The sequence below is a fragment of the Neolamprologus multifasciatus genome, chromosome 7 (assembly GCF_963576455.1).
Source record: "Neolamprologus multifasciatus chromosome 7, fNeoMul1.2, whole genome shotgun sequence".
Classification (NCBI taxonomy): domain Eukaryota; kingdom Metazoa; phylum Chordata; class Actinopteri; order Cichliformes; family Cichlidae; genus Neolamprologus; species Neolamprologus multifasciatus.
Window position 1 is genome coordinate 61,861,431 of NC_140445.1, and position 24,547 is coordinate 61,885,977.

Below are 24,547 nucleotides of genomic sequence, written 5' to 3' on the forward strand. Positions count from 1 at the left end.
TACCCAACATTTTCCCAAACACTGAGGTAATAGTATTTGTCCTATTTAAATAGGCACTTGTGATTTTCATTATTTTCCTTTCCTCCCTCTGTTCTGCTTCATTCTCTCATCACAACACAACTATGGAGGCTGTGTGAGTACATATGAGGTCTCCTGGTAATACCAACCACACACAAGTAGGACTTTAGATGAAGGCTACATCACATTTCATGTGTAATCAATGCAGAAATTCTGGTAAACGTAAAGGGTTTACTCACTTTTGTGCAAGTCTACTTGCTCTTTGCCTAGATAAAATGTAGGAGCACAATTTTGCACATAGTATAATGGGTCTTTTACCACATACAGTTGCTTCATTATGGCTCCAGGTGAGCACGAATTCCCCATCTTTTCTGACAAAAAAAATAAAGTTTTTCTACATGAATAAGTCAGGATATTCAGTGCCTTCACAGTTTCATGCTACATTTCACAAAATAGGCATGCGAAATGATTCAAACACTTCAACACGCCTTCTTTCATGTGCTAGCCGCGACTGTACTTTTGTTGTTCTTTGCTATTGCAGCTAAAGATGTTTGGCTTTTGTGTCTTCATGAGTTGACTGCCAAGTTCCAGTTTAATCTCTAAATAACCTATAAACTCTTACATATATCTCATCTGTAAATCAGGCACATGCATTCAGATTAATTACAGTAATATAAAATACTACCTACCTACTGCATGAATCATCTTGACCCAGAGTCACTTGCTGCATACAAGCAGCTCTAAACACTCAGATGGAGGGAGGTGAAAAAAAGAGATCAGTATAGCAGAATAACCTGAGTTGGCCTCTTCAAACTTTTAATAACTGCCACCTGTGTGTTCTTATATGTTAAAAAAAAAAGAACAAAGTAAACAGCAAAGAGTGTTCTGGCCAACTAAATGTGTGAAACGTATTTGTGAAAAGTCTTCTCAATAGGAAGAAATGCACACGACTCAATTCTGCTCCAGAAACATGAACAAAAATGCATTTTTCAAGCGAATTGGTTGATTTTTGGCGAGTCCGTATGATGCAGATGTGACACGTTTGACCTCTGCTCCATTAGTTTCCAGCAGTCAGCCATCTGACAAAAAAAGTACAGACTCTCCTGTGTGGAAGTTTTGGTTTTGAGTCACATGTCCCTGGACTATGAAGCAAAGCTGGCTACTTAGTGTTCGTATCGGGAAGACGCTTAACGATTCTGTCTGTGATATGTGCTAATTAATGTTTGGTGCAAGCTACACTGTTTGCCTTAAAACTCAGTTCACTAGTTTATGACGAGACCTTATCCGGGACTGAGACAACACGGAGAGGGGAAAAGAAGAGATCGCTTTTATATAAAATTTTGGAAGTACAACCACTGCTTGTTAAAGCATACTTGGTGTTTCTTCGCTCAAGAATTGCCCCCACATGTGCCAAAACATTCCTCATCCAACAATTAGTCACTAAATAGCACACGTCTCAGCTTTAATGCATGTTTAGTGTAACAATGATGAGCATTAAATTGACCTTGAATAGAAAATAGGTCTCAAAGGGTCATCTAGCTAATTTAGTTAAACAAATCTTTACCTCTTACACACTGGCATCCATTTGTTTTCAGTTCTGAACAAGAGTGAGCAAAAGATATGCACTTGTGCTACACCATTGACTCACTTGTTACAATTAACATAGTGCTTCTCCGGACTGGTCAGATGCAAATTGAAAAAGCCAATAAAAATTGGTTTTCTCCCACAAGCTGCCATCTCACAGGAGTCTGAATGGCTACTCTGGATCCATCCCTGCCTCCCAGCCAGCAGCATTGACCCACGTGTCGATATACCTGTAAATTTCTTCTGGCTAAAGTGAGAAAAATCAAGGCAGCAGGTTGTTTAATGACAGAATAAATCCAGGAGGATGTTCAAAGCAATTGACATCCTGACAATACTAGCAGACTTCAACAAAGCACTTCTGTCCACTATTGTAGTGAGATTAATAGCCTGTTTGGTTGTCCTGCTTAAGTCTTTAACCCAGGATAAGACGAAAAACCACCATCTTGTCTTTTGATGGTTTGATGACAGTGCAAGTCATCATAGGAGCATGTGAAATGCAAAATATCTGACGTACAGCACGACTGAAACCGAACTGATCATTTACCAGCGTGGCAGAGGTCAAATTTGATCTGGGTTTTTAAAGATAATCAAAGCAGTGTGGACAGTAACTGTAGCAGGTTATACTGACAACGAAGCAGTGTCATAATATCACAAAAATAATACTATAATAAAACAAAGAAGTGGTGTTTTAAAGTAAAAGGAGATCGTTTTCTTAAACCTGAAGAATGAGGTGAGGCTGAGACAAAAGGAAATATTATTTAGGCTTAAGAGACTTAGGGATGGGTTATCATATGTGCATGCCTTCCTATAGTCCATCAAAGTAAACATGAAGGCAGCAGGTGGGCAGCAGGTGCATCATCATATTAACTTGCAGAAAAAGGTCTTTGTCAGCTGTGATAACTGCTTCGGCTATTTTCTAAGACTAGTTTATCAGACAGACAGAGAAAATAGGAAAATAATCAACGTGTCTTTATTTCTTTGGAACAAACGTATTTTTAAATGTTCTTAAACACATTTTGTAGATTCTTTGTACATCAGCATAAACAGTGCAATTGAACAGTGGAATTGCTAATCCGCAATCACATATCAAATATGACTGAACCTTTGTTACACAGTGTCAAAAATCATTTAATAATCGTTGTCGTTGACAAATAAAATAACAGCCTGTCTCGATTATAACACAGTGTTTATATACTGCTCATAAATACTAAATATGAGTGTGAATATCTCCACTTACACTAAACGCTGATCCCCAATATTCTCTTTATTGTTGAAGATCAGAGACAAAAATTGGTAGGAGTAGAGACAAAGGTGACAAAGAAGTGATGATGAGGCAAATAAAGATCTTTAAAAGAAGAGAAGAAGAAAGTGTGTGACCGTGGATGATGAATCAGACAAAGATCCTGAGAGATCAATCAACAGGCTCCGAGTGTCTGGTTTCTGCCTGGACAGCATGGGGACAGCAGAGATCAATAAGGAGCAAGGCCTCCTGGCTGGTGGCTGGTTCAGCACGGGTGGAAATAGATTATAAACTGAAACACATACTCCAGTTTTCTACTTCAATAAGCAGAGAAATATTAGAGTTAAGGAAGGGAAAATAACAAAACAAACAAAAATGTATATATAATTTCATTTTGATGATGATGACTTATAGCTCATCAGGACTGTCGAGAGAAGCTGGTTCAGGAACTTGTGAGATCCCAGCCATCTACGAGAGGAGCGCTCTGTGCTTCCATCTGATTTATAGAGATGACAATTTCCTTTTCCAGCAGGACTTTGCATTTGTTCAAAAAACTCCTGCATTATTATTACTGAGTTAGTCAACTCATATGATCTGAATCTCACAGAGATGCTATGGCGTATTGTCAAGAGGAAGATGAGAAACACCCGACCCAAAATCACTGCTATGAAAGCAATCTGGGCTTCAGTAACACCTCAGCAGTGTCACAAGACTGACTGTCTTCATCCCACGCTGTACAGATGCAGCAATGTGTACGAATATACATCCTATTCAGAAGCTGGGCATTTTTGCATTTTAAATCTTGTTTGGATGGGATTGGTATTAGAATGTTGTGATCATTTGAGATACTCTATTCCTGATTAGCCATGACTGTCAGTAGGGCTGTGCGATATGACCAAAATCTCATATCCCGATATAAGAATTCTATATAAATCACAAAAATGTAACATTTTCTGTAAATTCTGTGAATCTTACGGAGCCCCGCAGGGGACATGGGAGAAAAAAAAAATTAAGACGGACTTTTGCGAGATCTCGCAAAACAAACTCGGGATCTCGCAAAACTTTTGCGAGATCCCGAGTTAGTTTTGCGAGATCTCGCAAAAGTCCGTCTTAATTTTTTTTCCCTCCCATGTCCCCTGCGGGGCTCCGTAGAATCTCGGGCAGCTCGTCTTGCGGGAAGTGTTTCCAGCTGCGCGTCATGTAGCTGGAGTCGAGTGTTTTAACAGATGCATGAAACGATACATTTTTAGACATGTTGTAACGGCCGCCGTTTTCTTTGTGAGTATTTATTACACGGCGTGCTGCGGGGAAAAGCCTGTTCTAACGTTTGAGTCTAAAGGTTTATTTTTTAGCACCTGACGGCTTTTTTTTTACTTCTCATCCGTAAATAATCTGCTATTTCACGTGATTCGGTTTATTTTGAAAAGTCTCAACAGGATCTTGAGCTTTATTGTGAAAGGCTTATGTGGAACATAAACAAGCGGGCACGCGATGCTGCTACCGTCGTTGTTGCTAACCACAACGCATAAAAACAGGCGCTTGTCCGTCCGTAGTGTGGTTATATTAAATATAAGAGAAAGAGAGAACTTTAAGAAATTAATATAGCCACTACAGTGACCATCAAAACGATGAAAAAAATATTGCCGTAAACAGTTTATTTTGCGACACCACAAAACAAACGATAGCGTAAAATGAAACGATAGACGTTTTTATATCGTCATCCGATATATATGTTATATCGAACAGCCCTAACTGTCAGAAATAATACAAAAAAGGCTTGGAATATTTCACATTACATTTAATGAATGTCTCTTTGAGTGTATGTCTAGTATATAAACAGAAAATGACCTTGAGTGTCGGTGGTATTAAATGGTACCTGCAAATAAAAGAAACATTGCTAACCTGAACAGCATTTGGTTGCTTGTTCACGGCTTCTCAAGCTTTAAAACTGTCATATTAGCATTTTTGTAAGCTTTACATAATCTGTAGGACTCTACATGAGGGTACATCGTTAAATTAATACATCTTCCCGCATACTGGTGAATGTTTTAAAGGCACTCTTAGATAAAAGAGTGTGGATTCAACGAAAAAGGGGAGAGACACAAGCCGGCACCTATGGAAAACTCCTGAAGGGAAAGCTGAAAAGTAAATCAAAACACAAAATCCCCTCCAACTCTTCTGGGATATGGCACTCGCTCTAAATCTGGCAAACAGGGAGCACTGATGAAAGCAGGAACTGTTCCCACAGGGATGCAAATGAATCTTCTCCACCTCTTCCTTAGACCCATAGCAACACAACATGCCCACACCAACAATTTTATTTCAATTACTCACATCGCTCTCTCCCTCCATCCATCCATTCAGCCATCCACCCATCCATGCTACTCTGCTAAGTCTTCTTATCTGCCTCTTGTCAAATAAATTCATGAGCAGTAGGGGATTTGTCAAGAAAGATGAAGAGACGGGTGAATGCTTTGCTTCTGTTGTTTAGCGTTTTTCCAGTGCGGCTCTTATCCCGGCCTTGTTTCTATTGTTAACAGATTCCTTGAGTCTTTATGGGACAGAAAATGGAGGTGTGGGCAGTTTTTGTTTCCCTTTATCAAATGGCAACAGGAGCAGCACCTGCCTGTTTAATCTAGCAGACACAACCACTGTCTGAGTATAAACCACTATACTGATGACTTCCACTGCGAAGCCATTTACTGTCATCCAGTCATCTAAAAGCACTTAAAACATTAAGCACTTAAACACGTTGATGCATTTCCCATCGAAGGCCTTTGACCAGCAGATCGTTCTCTTCTCATACAGCATTATCTGCTAATGCTGGTGTATGATTAGCTTTGCATCTTATAATACATCACGTTTGTATCTATTGATGGTCGTGGCGGCAGCAGTGTAAACCGAGATACCCAAGCTTGTATCTCCACGGCCTCGTCCTCCGACTCTTGTGGGACGACACAGAGGCTCGCCAAGAGAAATAATCTCTCCACCGGCTTGGTTCTACCTGAAGGTCTCCTCCCAGTAGGACATACCCAAGACACCTGACCTCTTTTTACTCAGAAGGAATTGTAGCTAGATGCCCAAACCACCCCAAGTGGCTCCTCCTGAGAGGAGTAAAAACTCGACTCTTCTAAAATGACCCGTAAGCTGAGCCCATGCAACCATCAGAGAAAACTCTTTTTTTTACGTGTTTAATAAATATTTTTAAATTGGTTATTTAACACCAACATATACTATGAAAATTCCATTCAAATCCCAATTTATAGGACTGCTGAAACTATGCTAAACTATGCCTCCTTCTAACTAAAAACTATGCTTTTATACATGGGGGATAACCCATGGATAACTATCTTGTGATGTAGATATTTTATAGAGTGCAAAAACATAAAATAAACAAAGGTTTGCCTCATTGTCAAGCTTGACCAGACTTTTATTGCTGTTGTTTTTTACCTTAATGCTCTTTATAGTCTATGCAAAGCACTTTGAATTGCCTTGTTTTACTTTATTTGTCTTTAACAGACACTTAACTTCACCTGCCTTTAATATAACCGACCCCACTGAGGAAGACAGGTGGGGATTAGAAGCAGAAACAGAGATAAAGACCAGTCTTATGTCTTATGATCTAATGACCCTCACCCAGCATGGCCCCAGCGTGAAACTGAGCTGTAACAGCAAACAGACAGCCCGAAACAGATTAACACTGACCACTGGTGAAACAAAGCAAGCTGGTGGGAAGTGGAGCGAGTGCAGGAAGAGCGGGAACCTTCTAAAAGGATTGTAGCCGATACCACAGAGTAATTCTTCTCCTCCTCTCTAACTGGGATACAGCGAATGGCAATAAAGCTAAATGCTTTCAAAGCCAAAAAAGGAAGGGGAGAAAACCCCAAAAAACAAAAAGAAGGAAAAGTGATCAATTATTTACATCAGTCTGGGAATGTGGGTATCATACTGAGCTGTCCATTTTGAGATTTTTCCTAAAGCATGAATGCATGTTTGCATGTATATTTCAGTGCATGTGTCCACACATACAGCTGCTGATCTTGACAAACAGGCTTCTACTTTGCTGGCATCTGGTTGTGACAGTGCAGGCCTCGCTGCTGGAGTCCTGCCTTGGAGTTTACTGCAGGCCCACAGCTTGGATTTCAAGCTTCTGTGAACCAACACCAGGCTGACAAATGCCTCAGTCGTAATAGTAAGAATGAGTGAAGGCACTGAAACACCCGCGGGAAAAACAATTCTGGACTGAATCTTTAAATAGCCTCCTATAACGGAGCTGTCAACACTCAGAAATGTGAAAAATGACAGAGAACAATTCATTGTCTGTAGGGTTGCAATCAGTTATGAGAGGCATTATCAGAGGCTTATGGCTACATAGGGGATATGCACTGCTGCATACGGATCGCAACTTTAAAGAGCATCAAATGAAACATCAGTAGAACTATGCTCAGATTTCTTCTGGAATAAATATGTTTTAGTCCTTTAATTGGGATCGATCAAAGAATATACTGAAGGAACAACGTAGTAGCCTTAATCACACATGTTACCATTACATTACATGCAAGCCATGAAATCAGAAATCCAACGTCCTCATACAATTTCAGGAAACCATTTTTGTTTTGTTCTCCTCTCTGATTTGTTCCACATTCGATCCGTTGTGTAAGCTTGTTGCAGTTATTGTGTTTTGTGACTCATTGTTTCTGTGTCATTCTTATAGAGTTATGATTTAAAAACAAAATACATCTTTTCAGTTTTAAGGTTTTACAGATAAGTGGGAAAAAAGTTTATTTACCTAATTTTAAGAGGTATTAAGGACCTGATTATTTTATTATTATGTCCTGATATTTAAAACCTCACGACTGACAGAGGGTGTACTTTTACCATGCCCGTATAGAAATCCTCTCCATCTTAGTTTGTTTCTCTTAACCTTCTGCTGCTCGGGCTATCAAGTCCCATTTGTCTTAAGTGCCTTATGAAGTTGCTGGTTCAATAAAAGTTTATACTTTACAGTTTGCTTCCTAGCTCATGTAGTGATAGAAAGGATTTTTGCTGTAATAATTCTATTATCTCTCTGTCTCCCATTTGTCCCATTTAGACTGGCAACCTGTAGCTTAACCCCAGAGACTCTGAGTCCTTGATTAAAAAACAAAAATGCAATTAAAGGATTTTGGCGACCGGAGTGACAGCACGCTGGAAAATTGGACGGAAAACAAAGTACGTCAATGTGAGGTCAGGCATCCTTGAGAAGGGTGCTCAAGCTGATGCACCAATGTCTCATGGGAGATCCATTTCCACTTGGCTAGCTGCAGATTCAATCAGTTGGCAGGAGAGAACTCTTTCAACCAAATGTCAGCGATGATGTCACTGGGTTGCTGCGAATTCATCATCCTGAATCACTGAATCACATCAACTATCCTTTTTAGCATGTGACAACATTTGAAATGCTAAATGTAATGGGTACTTGGAAAAAATAATGGTCATGTGTCACTTTTCGAATGTAAATGTAAAACCGAGCAGTTATGACGCTAATCTCAACGGGTCCATTTACAGATTAAGTGATTAAGTCTAATACCCAGCCAGCACACACAGCCTTGCTTCATCAACGACAAGTTTGTGTCGTGCAGCCGAGTGTGCTGAGCGTCACTGATGATCGAATATGTTTATTTACTAGTCAGTCTATGCTCTCTGCTCCTCATTATTCTCCGGGAAGTCTCCAACTGCCATCACCACCTCCCATAAACCATTGGCAAGGCCGGAGCAATGTAAGGCAGCCGTATTTACAGCCCCGAAAGCAATTGGAGGTTAACAATGAGGCCTGGCTGCTGCAGTTTATGGGCCGCAGTAAAATTGCCACTATGATTAAAATCTCCGTCAGGTGAAAGACAATGGTGCAGCCCTTTATCTCAACACTCCCATGAAATATCTACTCGCACTCATCCTCCCTTTCTTTCCTCCATGACCTCATTTGCAGGCCCTTACCTTGGCTAACTGGCCTTTTACGGCTCACTGTCTTATTAAAATCTGGGGGAGCGTTCTATAAGTTGTTGGCCTGCCCTTTGTGAAAGTGTGTGTGTTTGACAGTGCATTGTTTGCATAGCAAGAGTGCATGATATTTTTACAGACCTGATACTTTTGTGGTGTCTTTCTGATTTACCATTTAAACCTTAACTGTTACAAAAAAGTAACTTTTGACCGTCTTGACTTCCAGCTTGTGACTACCAAACTGTCTCTGCTTTGACAGGCAGAGCAGGTTACACTGAATACAGTGTCATTGAGCTGAATTACGTTTGTCACCTTGCTGTCTCTTTAGTCATTAAATAAAGGGAAAGGGTGAATGAATCCATCATCACACAGATTGTTAAAGTGAACTTTTTGTTTGTTAACTTAATGGTCAGCATTCTTGAGAAAAAGCTATAAAGCAAAAATCAAAGTGTGGGTTAAACCACCTGGTGGATGGACTTTGGCCATATTACACAAGCAGTGTAAATTCAAAAACCTTCATGTGCACTCAGATAAGGCACCACCAGCTGTTTATTGATTCAGAGGTTCCAACCAGAGGTGTTCATCCAATTCAGGAGTATGAAACATGAGGCCAAAGGGCCAGAATCGGCCTGGCAAAGACTCCAATCCAGCTAACTGGACAACTTTGGAAAATGTTTAGGGGTGCATAGATTTTGATGTTTTAACTGTATTATGATAAGAACCACATTTGATAAAGGATGGCCCACTCCATTCCCCATTACTATTACATTCTACACCAAAGTAATTAAGTAATAATTAAACAACTAAATGACATCTGTCTGTATGTGGCCAACTGTAAAGTGCAAGCAATATACAATGAGTGGATTGCTTCCAGTATTAATGCCATTCATTCCCCCCCCGGACTATGAAAGGCAATTTTGAGTTCTGTTTTGTAACTTTTCATGAGCAATTGGTGGTTGAAAAGATAATACATAGCCAATATAATCTAACTGCAAGCCATGTTTACTTTACTTGTATGGCTATATTTACTTGTTGGAAGTGAACTTTCTCACAACAGAGACAGCGGGAAAGTTGTGTTTGTTTTTAGACACGATGTGGGTGTTGTATGTAAAGGATGGCCTACTCCATTCCCCATTACTATTACATTCTACACTATTCTACACATTCATTCTACAAGTACAGCACCAAGCAGGACAGACGAGATCTGCAAAGAGTGGCGCGCTCAGCCGAACGCATCATTCAATCAGAGCTCCCTGACCTGCTGTCCATCTACACCAAGCGCTGCAAGTCCAAAGCTAGGAAGATTATGACGGACCTCTCCCATCCCAACAATGGACTCTTCTCACTGTTGAGGTCTGGGAAGCGCTTCCGCTCCCTTAAGGCCAAACAGAGAGAATGAGGAGGAGCTTCTTCCCCCAGGCTATTCGGGCCGTGAACCAGGTGTAGGACTCTCACACACACATCACATCACCACACGCACCACCACACATTTCCTATAATCCTATAATTCCTATAATTTATAATCTTTATAATCTCTTTCTGCTATTTGCACATTTTTACTGTAAATTTCTAAGTTAATTTGTAAATTTTGTAGTAACCTGTAAATTGTAAATACTGTAAAACTTTTTTTCTGTCATTTAATGGTCGGGCATTGCACAGCTACAAGGATTTCACCCCCATGTCATACTGTGTATGGTTGTGTGTGTGTGACAAATAAAATTTGAATTTGAATTTGAAAGTAATTAAGTAATAATTAAACAACTAAGTGACATCTGGTTGTGACAGAGCAGGTACATGCAGTGTTGAATGTCTGCATGTGGCCAACTGTCAAGGGCAAGCAAAATACTTGAGTGAATTGCTTCCAGTATTAACCCGCCCCCCGGACTATGAAAGGTGATTTTGAGGTCCGTTTTGCAACTTTTCATGAGCAATTGGTGGTTGAAAAGATAATACATAGCCAATATAATCTAACTGTAAGCCATATTTACTCTACTTGTATGGCTATATTTACTTGTTGGAAGTGAACTTTCTCACAACAGAGACAGCGGGAAAGTTGTGTTTGTTTTTAGACACGATGTGGGTGTTGTATGTAATCAATACATTATTACAGTATAATAAAATATTGGTATCATCACAGAAATCATTCAGTACAATCCTAGAACATATAGATAGGGAGTACGATAACATATAATATCTGTATTTCACATATTTACATAATGGCTACTGTATGTGCAGCAGCAACAACAGAAACGAAATTAAAGCGACTCCACGGGAGGAGCTCTCCCAGGTTTCTCCTGTTATATTGCATTTTGTGTGTATGTCATACCATCAGAAACACCATTACTGCAAAAGTAAATTTCAGTATTGTGGTATTCTGCATCTAACATCAGTGGCAAGCATGTGACTCAAATATTCATTTACTTTCATACCAATCCAATCTGCTCATCGCTAATGCGTCTCTTTTTTCTCCTTTAGCCTCTTAATTTCTTATGAAGCCTCAGCACTTCCCTTCCCATCTTATCAGGTACAAGAGATGAAGGGGTGGGCCCATAAAAGCAATCTGCCAGTGACAGGAATAGCAGGAGGCAGGGCACCGAATCTATATCTTGTTCATTTTAACAACATACACATTCATACACACCCACATGTCCATATACTCTACATTGGAATATGTATGCACCAAGTGGCAAAGAGGAAAAAAATAAAACATCCTTTATGTAACCTCATTCTCATTCTAAAAAGAAAAAGCAAGGCAACCACCTGGAGGCTGCAAATATACAACTACAGGCAGTTTGTGACAGTGGATACATTCATTATAGGTAAAAGCAGGTGGCTGGGAAGATATTATGTCTTTCTTTTTTTTAAAAAACACCCTGACTTAGTTTCTATAATTTCCAACCATGACAGACAACTATTGAAACAGATTTTTCATTATTATTAGGGATGCAACGATACCAATTTTTTCAAACCGATACGATACCGATACTTGGATCTGAGTACTTGCCGATACAGAGTACAAAAAACGATACTTCTACCACACACACACAAATACAATTAATTGGAAGACAGGTTTTATTATATTCCCTGTCGATAAAAAATAAAATCTTAATAAAAATGACCACAAAAAAATTTCAAGTGAAAAATAAGCACTTCTGTTTGGAATAAAATAAATACAAATTAGGTTTGCGAATAAAATAAACTTTTAAATTATTGCAGAGCGTCCATATTGTAAACAAACAAACAAAATAATTATTATTAAATAAATAATAAATAAAATAATAATTGGCCCCCTAGTGGCCAATCTAAAAAACTACAACAGAAATGACAAGCCACCTTCTGATTAATGAAATAAGTTAGTATCGGTTCATGGTATCGGTTAACTTTTACGAGTATGAGTACACACACATTTTACAGTATCGGCCCCGATACCCGATACCAGTATCGGTATCGGTGCATCCCTAATTATTATTTATTTACAGGGAAGAATATAGTTTTTTAAAAAAGGTGCAAACATTTGCTTCTCAGATCAGATGGTACTTTGACACTCCTCATCTTTACACGTCTCTAGACTCACGTCTTATCTGTCCTCTTCTTCAGCGTATTCTTCACCCCATCCTTATATACTTGCCCTTAAAAAGTCCAGATAAACACTTTCTGTGTTTCCTCCGTGCCACCACTCTCTCGATGCATCTGACAGCAACCAAGAGAAACATGAAGCTCATTTACAAGGCCCGTGTGAGGACTGCAGCTTCCTTTTTACTTACACTAACACTCACTAATATCTATGATGCCACTGAGCTCCATCTATCTACCTCTTATCCGGTTGAAATAAACACACTTCTATATGGCTCTGCTGTGAGAACCTGCCTCTAAAACACTGCCCAATTGCAATAAGGTCATTCTATTTTGGTTTAGCTTGTCTATTAATCTTGAGTGCACAAAGCCTTAAGGGATTTTCTCTGTTTTCATCCAAGCCGTTTCATTTTATTGTTTGAAACTTCTGAAATGGCAGCTTTAGTGAGCTATTAGTGCAGCACTAAACATTAGAAAAGCTGAACAGGAGAGGTAAACAAAAGGGAAAAGACCCATATGCCCATGACCCATATTACAGGTTTTTTTTGTTTTTCTTTTTTAAACACACTACACCTTCCTCTCTCTCTCACACACACACACACACTCAGCTTTGACTACCAGGCCTTGAAACACGAACTACAGGTTTGACCTTTGGCAGTGACATTATCTAAATAGGGAAGTGTTCACACTGGAGCAGCGTAACATGAACTGAAGGTGTCAGTTATGCTGCTTTAGATATTCCTCAAAGATGCCAGTGCTGAATAAGAAGCAAAGACCACACACACACACACACATACACACACACGCACACACACAGAGGTCAAGCACTGCTGGAACAAAGAACGGCTAAATGGTCATGTAAATTAATAATGAAGAGAAATGCGGTTATAGAGCCCAACAGGAAAGTCGTACAGGTGAGCCATGTTAACATGCACACACACAAACACAGGTGCACACACACAAACACACAAACACTCGAAAGGAGAAAATAATGCTTGCTACAAACAAAGTGGTGTTATAGATAAGCATAAATGGAGCTCGTGTACGGCACAGATCGTAAATCCAAATAAGCACCTCCAGCAGCGGGCCATTCCTATCTCTTATATTGCAGTTGTGATGATTTAGTGCATGTTTACAGTCAAAGTATGAACACCGTTCAATTTAAGTAATCATTATTTGAAGCAAACCAAATCTATCAGCTGTCAGTTAGGGGACTTATGACAAAGTGGCGCTATTAAAATTCATGAAGAGCGTGCCATAAACTTTCTTAAACATTTCGGTGACTTCGGCAAAACGCTTACAGTGCAGCTGAATATTTGAGCTTCAGCGGACAAGACTGACTCACTCTGAGAGCTGCTTTCATTTAACTATTATAAAAGGGAACCCTAACACCATCAGGAAGGTTTAGAGTTTAGACGAAGGCGGTTCAGAAAAAGCCTGCCGGCTTCCCTTCACTACTCTTATCGGTGCAAGCACATTTTCTAAAGTCTTCCCTTAAATCGATTTTGAAGACGACTGCATTTTACAGAGCGAGATACATCGTCCTGTTCTTGTGGCCGGGGCTCTCAGCTAGTCGACGGTTGCACAGCAACGTTTTAACAATGTGGATTTTAACTTGATGTTTAATATTTTTAATATGTCTGAAACTCCTTCTGCAACAATAACCTAAAAATCAGCATTTCTGGTAACTGCAGAGCGCACTGGCATAACATGTGGGAGAAATTTAGATTACAGAGCTGCTTTAGCTCTGACATATTCATATGACATCAGTGTCAATCCACAGAGTGCACAGTGTTTCTATTCTACTACAGTTTCCCAGCTCCTGAACCAATATCATCCTTTATTATTAACCCAAATTCTACTTTCTATTCCATAATTACGTATAGCTTTATTGATTTGTTCCCTTATTTCATCTGTTTGCCTTTATTATTATGGTTTCTTCTTCTTGTTGTTATTATCATGTATTATTTATGTATCTATATCTTTGTAGAGCCTCACAAGTCCACATAATTCACATCCACATAACCACACAGCACACACACACACGCGCACACACACAGGTTTTAATGAAATATGGAGAAATGCATTAATATTTCATATTTTTACCTCCACACTTCGATATGTTGTATATTTGCTGTAACATTTTACAATAAAATCTGGTGATTTCATTTCAAGCAGTTAAAAGTTAGTACATCAGATTAAGCTACATATGTCTTTATCATCTGCTTTTCAAGGGTTTATACCTCTTCTGGCATAAAACATTCAACACAGTCAGTGAGTATTTAATTACTGCATATCCGCCTTCAAAGAGTGAGCTGATCCTTTAGCACTTCCGGTAGTTTTATAGATATCTGAGCCTCAGGCAAGATACTGCTTCAGTGGCAAGTGATGGTGTGCAAACCTGGTCAGCTGAGATTTTGAAGAAGATATTAATAATAAATCGCCTGCCTTAAGGCTAGATGACGAACGGTGACTCCTCTGAGTATTAAATGTCCGTTTTTACAGCTAAAAAAGTTTTGAGTCACCTCCCATCCATCCATCCATCCATATTCATCCGCTTTATCCGAGGCCGGGTCGCGGGGGCAGCAGCCTAAGCAAAGAGGCCCAGACCTCCCTCTCCCCAGCCACCTCCTCCAGCTTATCCGGGGGAACACCAAGGCGTTCCCAGGCCAGCCGAGAGATATAATCTCTCCAGCGTGTCCTGGGTCTGCCCCGGGGCCTCCTCCCGGTGGGACGTGCCTGGAACACCTCACCCAGGAGGCGCCCAGGGGGCATCCTTGTCAGATGCCCGAACCACCTCAGCTGGCTCCTTTCGATGTGGAGCAGCAGCGGCTCTACTCTGAGCCCCTCCCGGATGGCCGAACTTCTCACCCTATCTCTAAGGGAGAGGCCAGCCACCCTTCAGAGGAAGCTCATTTCCGCCGCTTGTATCCGCGATCTCGTCCTTTCGGTCACTACCCACAGCTCGTGGCCATAGGTGAGGGTAGGGACGTAGATCGACCGGTAAATTGAGAGCTTCGCTTTTACACTCAGCTCCCTCTTCACCACGACGGACCGGTGCAGTGTCTGCATTACTGCAGCTGCAGCGCCAATCCTGTCTGTCGATCTCCGGCTCCCTTCTCCCATCACTCGCGAACAAGACCCCGAGATACTTGAACTCCTCCACTTGGGGCAGGAACTCATCCCCGACCCGGAGTGGGCACTCCACCCTTTTCCGGCTGAGAACCATGGCCTCAGATTTGGAGGTGCTGATCCTCATTCCCGCTGCTTCACCTCACCTCCCATTTCTGATTATTTTGATTATTTTGTTTCTACTATAAGGAGCCAGACTTTCCTGTAATTTTTTAAGGTGATCTTTAGTAACAGTTTGTCAGGCTTTCTGAAAGTCCTTCAGAGGAGTGATTTACTTTTTGGGGGGAGATTCTGAAAGGCAACTAGCTCAAGTTCTGAATCACTGTTGTGTCTCCACATAACAGAGAAAGAACCAATATTAAATAGTATCTGAGGCACTTTGTTACTGTTGCAGCAACACGTAAATTGCTCTAGTTTCTTTGACATTCCAACAAAGAAAACCCAGTTTGTGATTTTGCACCAACGAGGTACTAATAGCTAACGGCTTTTAGCAAAAATAGCAAAAAACTTGGCATATCTCAACATGATGTGTAGTGCGTCCTTAAAAAAAATAAGGAAACTGGATAAGTGGTAGAGGTGGGAATCACCATACATCCCACGATACGATATTATCACAATACTTAACGCACGATACGATATTATTGCAATTTTTTAAAATATTTTGCGATATTCAGATTCTGTACATAAAGGTAAACTTTATCAATATTCATTTTATCTAATATCAAAGTCTCACACTCAGTCTTTCTCTCATTTCAGTTTTATTGTTGACAAACTGAACGGTTTGTATTACAGTCTAGTCCAACTTAACTGAATGCAACCATCTGGTACAATTATAGCTATTCTGAACTATGCAGTTTATGAAAACTATGCAGCCCCTTCAGCAACTGAAGAATTTGAAAGTAAATTAAAACAAAATATAATTTTACATTAAATAAAAAAGTTTTAAACTTAATTAAAATAAAACATGTCTTAAATTAAAAGAAGTAAACTGTCATGTTTATTGCTGCCAAAAAACAAGTTAAACACATTTGGACAGTGAAGGAATGTCAGGATTCTTGCTCAGAAAAAGGATCAACATGCTCTGAAGTCAGAGCACAAAAACCTTTTTTGTAACAAAATATCGATTTCTGCTGTCCCTGTATCGATACATTATTAGCAAACAAAATATCACGATACTACACAGTATCCATTTTTTCTCCCACCCCTAATAAGTGGATATGCCACGATTAAGGGAGGGTAACACAGAGAAAAGCCTGAGGTATGCCGAATTACACGAAAAAAATTGCAAGAAAGTTTCACAAGACTTTGTTGAAGTATTGACTAATATTGACTTTGACCTTGTAAAAACTTTATTTGATCCTTATATACCATTTTTCAATTTGTGTTTGCGTCTCAATAAATCACTGCACCTATTCCCCATGTTCCAAGCAAACCATAAAGAAAGGGCGGGTCGAGACTTCTGCACAGTACTGCTAAAACAAACAAACACAACCTTGTTGCAGTGCCTGTGAGAAAAGAGAAACTATTACATGCTCGTTTTATGATTCCATAAATGTTCTCAATTCTGTAAGTCCCCAGATGGTTTTCAATCTCTAAAGACCAAATCACCCAAAGTAAGCAGCAGAAAGTACAACGCAGAAGCTGCTTAAAGCCATTTATCCCTTTCCATGGAGAAATTATCGAAATATTTTTTCTTTGTAATCACTCTGCAAAAACTTCAATTCACATTGTAAATAGTACCGCGATGGGTACATATTTAGAGAACGGGGTTGTAATGACAACAGTTTATCACATTTATTTTCACAGCAAGAGGATTTTTGGACTGCGCATGGGGAAAAAAACAAACTGGTTTGTCATTTCAACACACAGCTGGAGGAAGTATACCCCGGAGACACCCGAAAATTATCTAAAATAAATGAAATAGTCTAAAATTGCTCTACTTTCCTCTAAATAAGACTAGAAGTAAAGAAAAAAAAAGACTAAATATGAGCTCAAGTGTCAGATTATCTCTGCGGCTTACTGCTGCATGTACCGAGCGCTAATGATCCCTGGCTGCGGTCCAACTCTGTCTTATATTTTTGCCGTTGAAAATAACTCCGACTAATTTCACATCTCTCTGCGTGAAAACTATCAGAGAAATAAATGCTCGAAGAGGAGGTTAGATTGCATAATGTATTCACAATCTAATTTGAGCTGTGGCCTCCCAGAGCTGGAAACATTATTAAAATTCACTGCAGTGGGTGGGGTCAGGAGGCTAAGCTGGAGATGGGCTGGAGTGAAAAAAGAAAACTTTCTAAACAATAAAATCTGATGACAGACGCCTTTATTGTTTCGTCTTCAACATTAGCCAGTTTCATGGACGTCTTTACCTGTAAGCTGATTGTCCTGTTTAATTATGTTTAATGTTTTTAATTATAGCGGGAGGGCTTTGTAGCACTGGACTCTTGCAGAATAAAACATGTAATAAGCAGTAGGTGCATAGCAGTCCCCCTGCACATAAGCAACAATCCACATTGCTGCTTAGTCGAAATGATGTGGGCCGGGTAGGGAGCATGTGATTAGTCATGGGCAACAAATTAATATTCACTCTTGAGTGGTAACACAGAAAATAGGAAAGGCATTAAGAAAGAAACACTCACTCCCGCATCGTCCTCCCTGCTGTCGCTGGTGTCCTCGCTCTTGTGGTGTCCGGCTGAGGAGCGAGTGTCCCTCTTTCGGCTGGCGTCGGTCCCCTCCGTCTGTCTCTCTCCATCTGGACCAAGGGGAAACATGGATATTGCTTAGAAAGACAACGACCGCTATTATCCCAATTTTCAGGTTATTGTCATCCACATTTCCACTTTAATCATCATTAATGGCATCATTGTCATTCAGATTTCTCTCATTATCATCACCGTCATCATCACTGTCGTCAACAATAATTTGAAGCTATCACCCTTTTTTTCTTCCAACTCAGCCTCTCCACTGTCATCAAACCCAGATAAAAGTTCCCAGACAAAGGCAGATTAAGTGTGGAAAAAAATTGTAATTGGAAAAGCGAAAGGAAGAATAAAACCGAGTCCAGAGGGGAAATGTGAAGCAGGGGGAATGAAAATGGAGGGGGGGGAGATGGGAAAAAAAGCAAGAGATCGACAAATGGAGAGACAGAGAATAGCTTTTGCTGGGAAAGCTAGACTGCGGTCATGCCACCGATGGATTATGGGAGTTTTGCTGCACAGTGATGACAGTTGCCTTGGCCAGGAGCGAACAACTGGAACTTAAAACTACTCATTACACGTGTGTGTCAGCTTTTGTGTGTCTGTCACAGAGCATATGTTCAAAATTGCCATTTCTCTGCACTGCCAGTAACACGTGCACATGCATGCACACGCGTTGTCACGGATGATCGCACCGCACGACTCAATACAGAGAAGTTACAAGATATTTAGCACTTTATGAGAGCCTGGTTATTTGGAGTTACGAGGACCAAATGGATACTGTAAGGTTTCCTCTGAGGGTTTTCACCTCTATGAGGACTTCATATAAAATACAAATAAAAAAAGAGAATCCATACCCAATTCAGTCCAATCTCATTTTATTTGTATTGCCCTGGACTTGATCCCATTTGGCTGACATGGTACATGAATGCACAACACTTCTGCAGCCTGGATGGGCCGCCATAAAAGGTGGCGCCACTGCAATTGACTTGCCAATAAAACGGGAGAAGGAGGGGCCTCGATTGCATTACAGTGAAAGTGGTTCATTACTGTCCGCCTGGCCGGTGTAGCTGCGGCGTATACACACGCATACATTCACACACACACACACACGAATGTGCGCACATGCACACAAGGGATGGAAAGTGATTAAAAGACAGAATGGGGAGAGCGGGTGCTCATAAAGCATAATGAGAGCTAATAGTTTTCCAATATGTCCCCTTAACAATGAGTCTGAGTGGGCTGAACTGGATGCGGGTGGTTGAGGGGTGGTGGGGGGATGATTGATGCAGTCGAGGAGAAAGGGAAAAGCAGAGAGGTATACTTGTGCTCATACTCCTCATTCATGTACAGAAACGGAAGGGAACAATTGAACTACTGTCGAAAAGCAATCCAAGCCGAAAACAGACAGAATAAATAAAATGTCGCAAAAGTAAAAGTTTTCATCTCTCTAATTCAGCTTGTCCTGCATCCTATCACAGTCTCGAGCAAACGTAATATCCGCAGACTCATTTGGGAGATAATAATAAAAATCAAATCACGTCATTCAACTTCAAAAGCAAAAATGTTCTTTGAAATGTACACAAAAGTAATTCTTTAACTAAAACTATGTGCTGTTATTTAAAGTTGACAGTCACAGAGAGCTGTTTGTGACTGAATTTGTTTGGAAATCATCCTGCCCGTCTCTCTTCATTCCCTCCGCAATCTCACCGATTCTACACAACTGTAATAAAAATACACTTTGATCTGAAAAATTATCATCTTTTTGTGCAACAAATGAAGCACTGGAGAAAATTGTTCACAATGACTTTCCTTAAATAAACTCTATTCCCGTCGTTCTCTCCGTGATTGTGTTCCCCTCTAGAATGAAGTGTGCCGAAAACGATTTTTATAACTAATAAATAAATAAAAGAGACACTTCCACAAAATGGACAATAACACAACGACAACTAGTGGAAGCGGAGGAACCTTTAAGTGCCATTTTCATGTCAAACACAGCCACTTGAGCCACAGGAATTGTGCTACGAAAGGCATCACCCCGCAGTAGAAGTCGATATGGACAGCCTAAGTACAGCCTCCGGGGTCTATCAAAGCTCCACCAGATCAAAGAGCAAAGAGCAGCTACGCTAAACCTCATCTCACTTCGAGCCCTACGTTGTGGAGTCAAAAATAGAAGGACACTTCAACTTCCAACACTATAACTTGTCAGATGTTGTGAATGCGCATTTCCCTGGTGGGGAGAATGATTTAGAAGGCTGCGATATTAAAATGCCAAGACGTCATGCGGCATTGTAAATAAAGTTACTCAAAAATCACTCCAATGAAAAAACAAAATATCATTTCTTGATCATTTATCCAGCTCTTCATTTTGAAATGTATTTTCGTTCCTCTTCTGAGTAAACAGTGTGTGAGTCACTGCATGAGTCAACTGGCAGCATATCTTTCTGTAACCATTTATCCGAGACTATTAAGAGTAGGCACTGCACCAAGACACTTTTTTCCTTGTCTTGCATCATTTATGTAAGTGATCACCTTAAATGTGAATGTGAATACAGAAATTATTATAAACATTAAACAACAACAACAACAAAAAAATCATCTTTGAAGCTGAGTGACATAGTTTCAAACCTCACAACGAAGAGCAACCAGAAAGGGGAAAAAAACATCTAAAGCTGATTTCAATAAATCGTGATTTGCATGCAAAACAAATATCAAAGCAGTACAGTCAAACAGACAGCCAAATCCATTACAGCTTTTCTGAATGCCAACGATAAACAGAGAAAAGATTAACGGCATTAGAGTTACAAAGAAAGAAAATGGAAAGCAGGTGTCAGAAAGCAGGTGACCAACATGAGAAAGCAAACTTCCTCATGAAAAATTATTCATCTTCCAGCCTCTGAAGCAATGCCTTTTAAAATTTGAGAAGAATAATTATCTAAAAAAAATAGTGTATCTTCACAATAATGTCCATATCTCTATAAGAACTGCCCTATCAAATGAAAAGGAACGTGGAAATTAAGTTTATGCTGATATTTATTACATTATAATTACACTCAGGGGTGCTTCCGCCCAAAGATTTCTTACTTTTTTTTTGACAATATTTGCTGTTTGTGGGACACACTACTAAAAATATAAAAAACATACAGTACTTGGTTGAGACGTAACATTTTAACAACAAAAGTATAGATACCCCCCCCCCCCTCCCAAAATGGTTTGTTCCAGCTCGGCTCTCCCCTGCTCTGGCTCTAGCGCTCTTGCTGCCAGAGCGATGGTGGCTGAGACGCAGCGGAGCTGTCTTAAAACGGGACATGTTAACTGCATTTAACCTTCAGTTACTCTTTATATAGTTAGGTAGGAGTCAGACCATGTTTTTTTTTAGCTGAAAAACATTACACCCAGGTAACCTGCAGTGTTGAAAACTTGTTTTCCAACGATGTTTGCTACCCTACAATCCGTCCTGCTCTGTAGTAAAATCAGCGAAATTTGACCGTCCTGTTGTTCCCATTGAAATTTATACAGCCTATTTAAAATCTAAAACTTAAAATTGTCCATAGCCTGCTGTTGTTACCACTGTCCTGTTTGAAATGGAATGAGAGAAGCTGGTTATTTTGTCATATGTGCCGATATTAAACCCAGGAGCCACATTCAGGTAAAAGTGTATGAACAAATGATCCACCAATAAAGGATAATGTTGGATCAGTGTTTCAATATTTATATCTTTTATTAGATGTTCATGTGGTTTGGTTATTTGCCTTTTGGTTGAAAGTACACTGAGAGAGGACTTTTTGTTAGTGATCTTAATAGTATTTTTTTAATCTAATTGAATACAATCTATTTGTGTATGATTATCAGTCCAAAGAGGGAGAGAGGAAAGAGGGGAACATGAGGAGAAAGTGCAAGGTCAGGAAGAACCAGGTAAGAAAACAGACAGGGAACAGTGACAGGCAAAACAAACTGTTAAACTGCTTGAGAAAGTTGACCACCAAAAGTATTTACCAACTTCAAGGTGAGGCGACACAGGTTAAAATGAAAGGAATAAATCTGCAGAGCCATAGTAGTATCTGCAGTAAAGATATTTTCATACATTATACCATAGGCAAAGTTGCCTCCATTTTTATAATTTTTTTTTATCAATAATTTGTACATTTCAATGACTATTTTTGGAGACTATTTTCATATATCTGTATTGTATTATACATACACATTAAAAGTGAATCTCTGTCCAAAAAATGCACTCAGTTTACTTCTTACTTACTATGATCACCATTCATCATTTTCCCCCAGTAAAGTAATTAAGGTTAGGATGTGTGTTGTTTTGTTGTTGTTGTTTTAATTCCAATGCATTCTTCTTTTGCAGCATTTAAATAGCTTTTATCAGATTTGATGGTTTTGTTACAGACTTTTAAAAAAAGTGTTTTGCTTTTCTTTCACAAATGTGGGGATTAAGTTGTGTTAAAATGTACAAAACAGTGATGTTATGTTTTGTGACGAGGACCCAGGCACAGAGGGACTTGATGGATTTAAGAATCTTATGATTTAATAAAGAAATTTGCAGACTTGCACAGAGAGGGTAAAATTATGATGACTGATAATGGAGATGAAGACAACAGACGATGAGGCCAGGGAGGAACAGGGGTTTAAATGCACCAAGGAGACAGTCAGAGGGAACTCAGGACAACTGGAGACATTTAAGGATGCAGGGACTGACAGAGACAGGGAAGAAGTCTCATCGTGACGAGTAAAGTTTATCTTGCCTGGCTGAGCAGCTCTGGGTGCTCAGCACCCCCAAAGCTCTGATCCTAGAATCGCCCCTGATTACACTTAAATCCTTTGGGGTCATTTCTAAGATTGAAATGTTTGGAAATACTGAAAAAAAAGAAGATAGTTTTTAAACTAATTAATTCAATCAACTCTTCAACAATACAAAAAAATAAAGATAATGAGAACAGCAAGTACTTTTCTGTGTGTGTGTGTTTTAGTTAGTGTGCACGTGCGTGTGTTTTTGAACATTTGTGGACAAATGTTCGAACATTCATTACCAACAAGTCCCTCGGCACGCTTTAATACTCTAAAAATGGAGACAGCAATGCAAATGTAACGCTGCATGGGTGCGAGTTCCTTTCTTAGCATATAAACCAAGTGACGACATGTGGTTCTGCACGGCTCTGGAGAATGACTCATAAATAATAGTCTCTGCTGGAAAGAAGTGATTTGATGACCAAATGGCACTGTAGTAAACTGGGACACGTATTCTCCTATGTAACCAGCCTGCATTCCTTCAGTGGTTGTGCACCAACTACAAGTTTAAAAAGACCGAAAGAACAGGATGTGCAGACGGACAGCACAAGCAGACCACGATGAAACGTGCAAAAGCCACAGTATGGCGCTGCTAGCAAGTGGCTGAACTGTGACGGGACTTCAAGCCTCAATGCCGCCTCTAATGAAGTAATGAAGAGCCGACTGGCAGGTTAATGGAAGCCAATTGACTGTGCGCTCTGCCACCAGCAGGAGACCAAGCAGAATACTAATCCTCGAGGAGCCACCTCTCTTTTGTTTCTCGTGTTCTGCCTAATCAGTTCATTTCCCCCCCCCCCACTTCTAAAACAGCAGCACTATTTACTGTGAAGATAAGATGGTGCAGAGCAACTTCTTCAACCTCCAGAGGACACAGATAGTGAATAGCTTTTGGAGCACTTTGCAGATTAGATCTTTCGCGGGGTATATTGAAAATCACAATAAACAGAAGTGTTATCCGAAGGTTGACGTGGGCACAATCTGTGGATAGAGACAAGGAAGTGTGTGTGTTAGGGGAGGGAGGGTGTTCTTCGAGCATCTTCTTCTTTTGAGAAGTGAGTAATAAATTCACCTTGCCTGGCTGCCCTTTTAAAAGTAAAGCTATTCTAAACTCTATGCCTTTTTAGTGAACTGCAGCTGTCAGAGCTCTCATCAAGGCTGTACGTGTGCCAATTTAAATGTACGCCTGTACTTTACTGTGTTTGTGCATATATGCATGCATTTGCATGTGTGTGTGTGTGTGTGTGCAAACGCGCAAGCATTGTCTGCATCTCCTTTCATCTTCTAACAGGACTGACTACACTGGGTTTCACTTCGAGGTGGTGCTCCACTGTATGTTAAGTGATAGACAGAATGGTGATACAGCAGAATGCTAATCGCAGAATCAGAGGAGCGAGTGTAGCAGGAGCTACAGGCTATGCAATGAAGTGAGGAAAAAATCCAACATTATGGAGAAGAAAAATAAAACAGAGCTGGTTAAGTAGGACAAGTTTTGCTTAAACAGATATGAAAAAGCCAAGTCAAAACAAAT

The 24,547-nt window shown here is 40.0% G+C and overlaps 1 protein-coding gene across 2 annotated transcripts in view; it reads right to left on the bottom strand.

Annotated features, from left to right (window-relative positions):
* b4galnt4a (beta-1,4-N-acetyl-galactosaminyl transferase 4a) overlaps positions 1-24,547 on the bottom strand; it is a 177,958-nt gene that overhangs the window by 97,205 nt on the left and 56,206 nt on the right. For both annotated transcript variants that reach the window (XM_085164822.1, XM_085164823.1), the window contains exon 2: positions 18,166-18,278. In XM_085164822.1, coding sequence (XP_085020948.1) covers positions 18,166-18,278 — 113 coding nt within the window. The remainder of the gene's footprint in view (positions 1-18,165; positions 18,279-24,547) is intronic.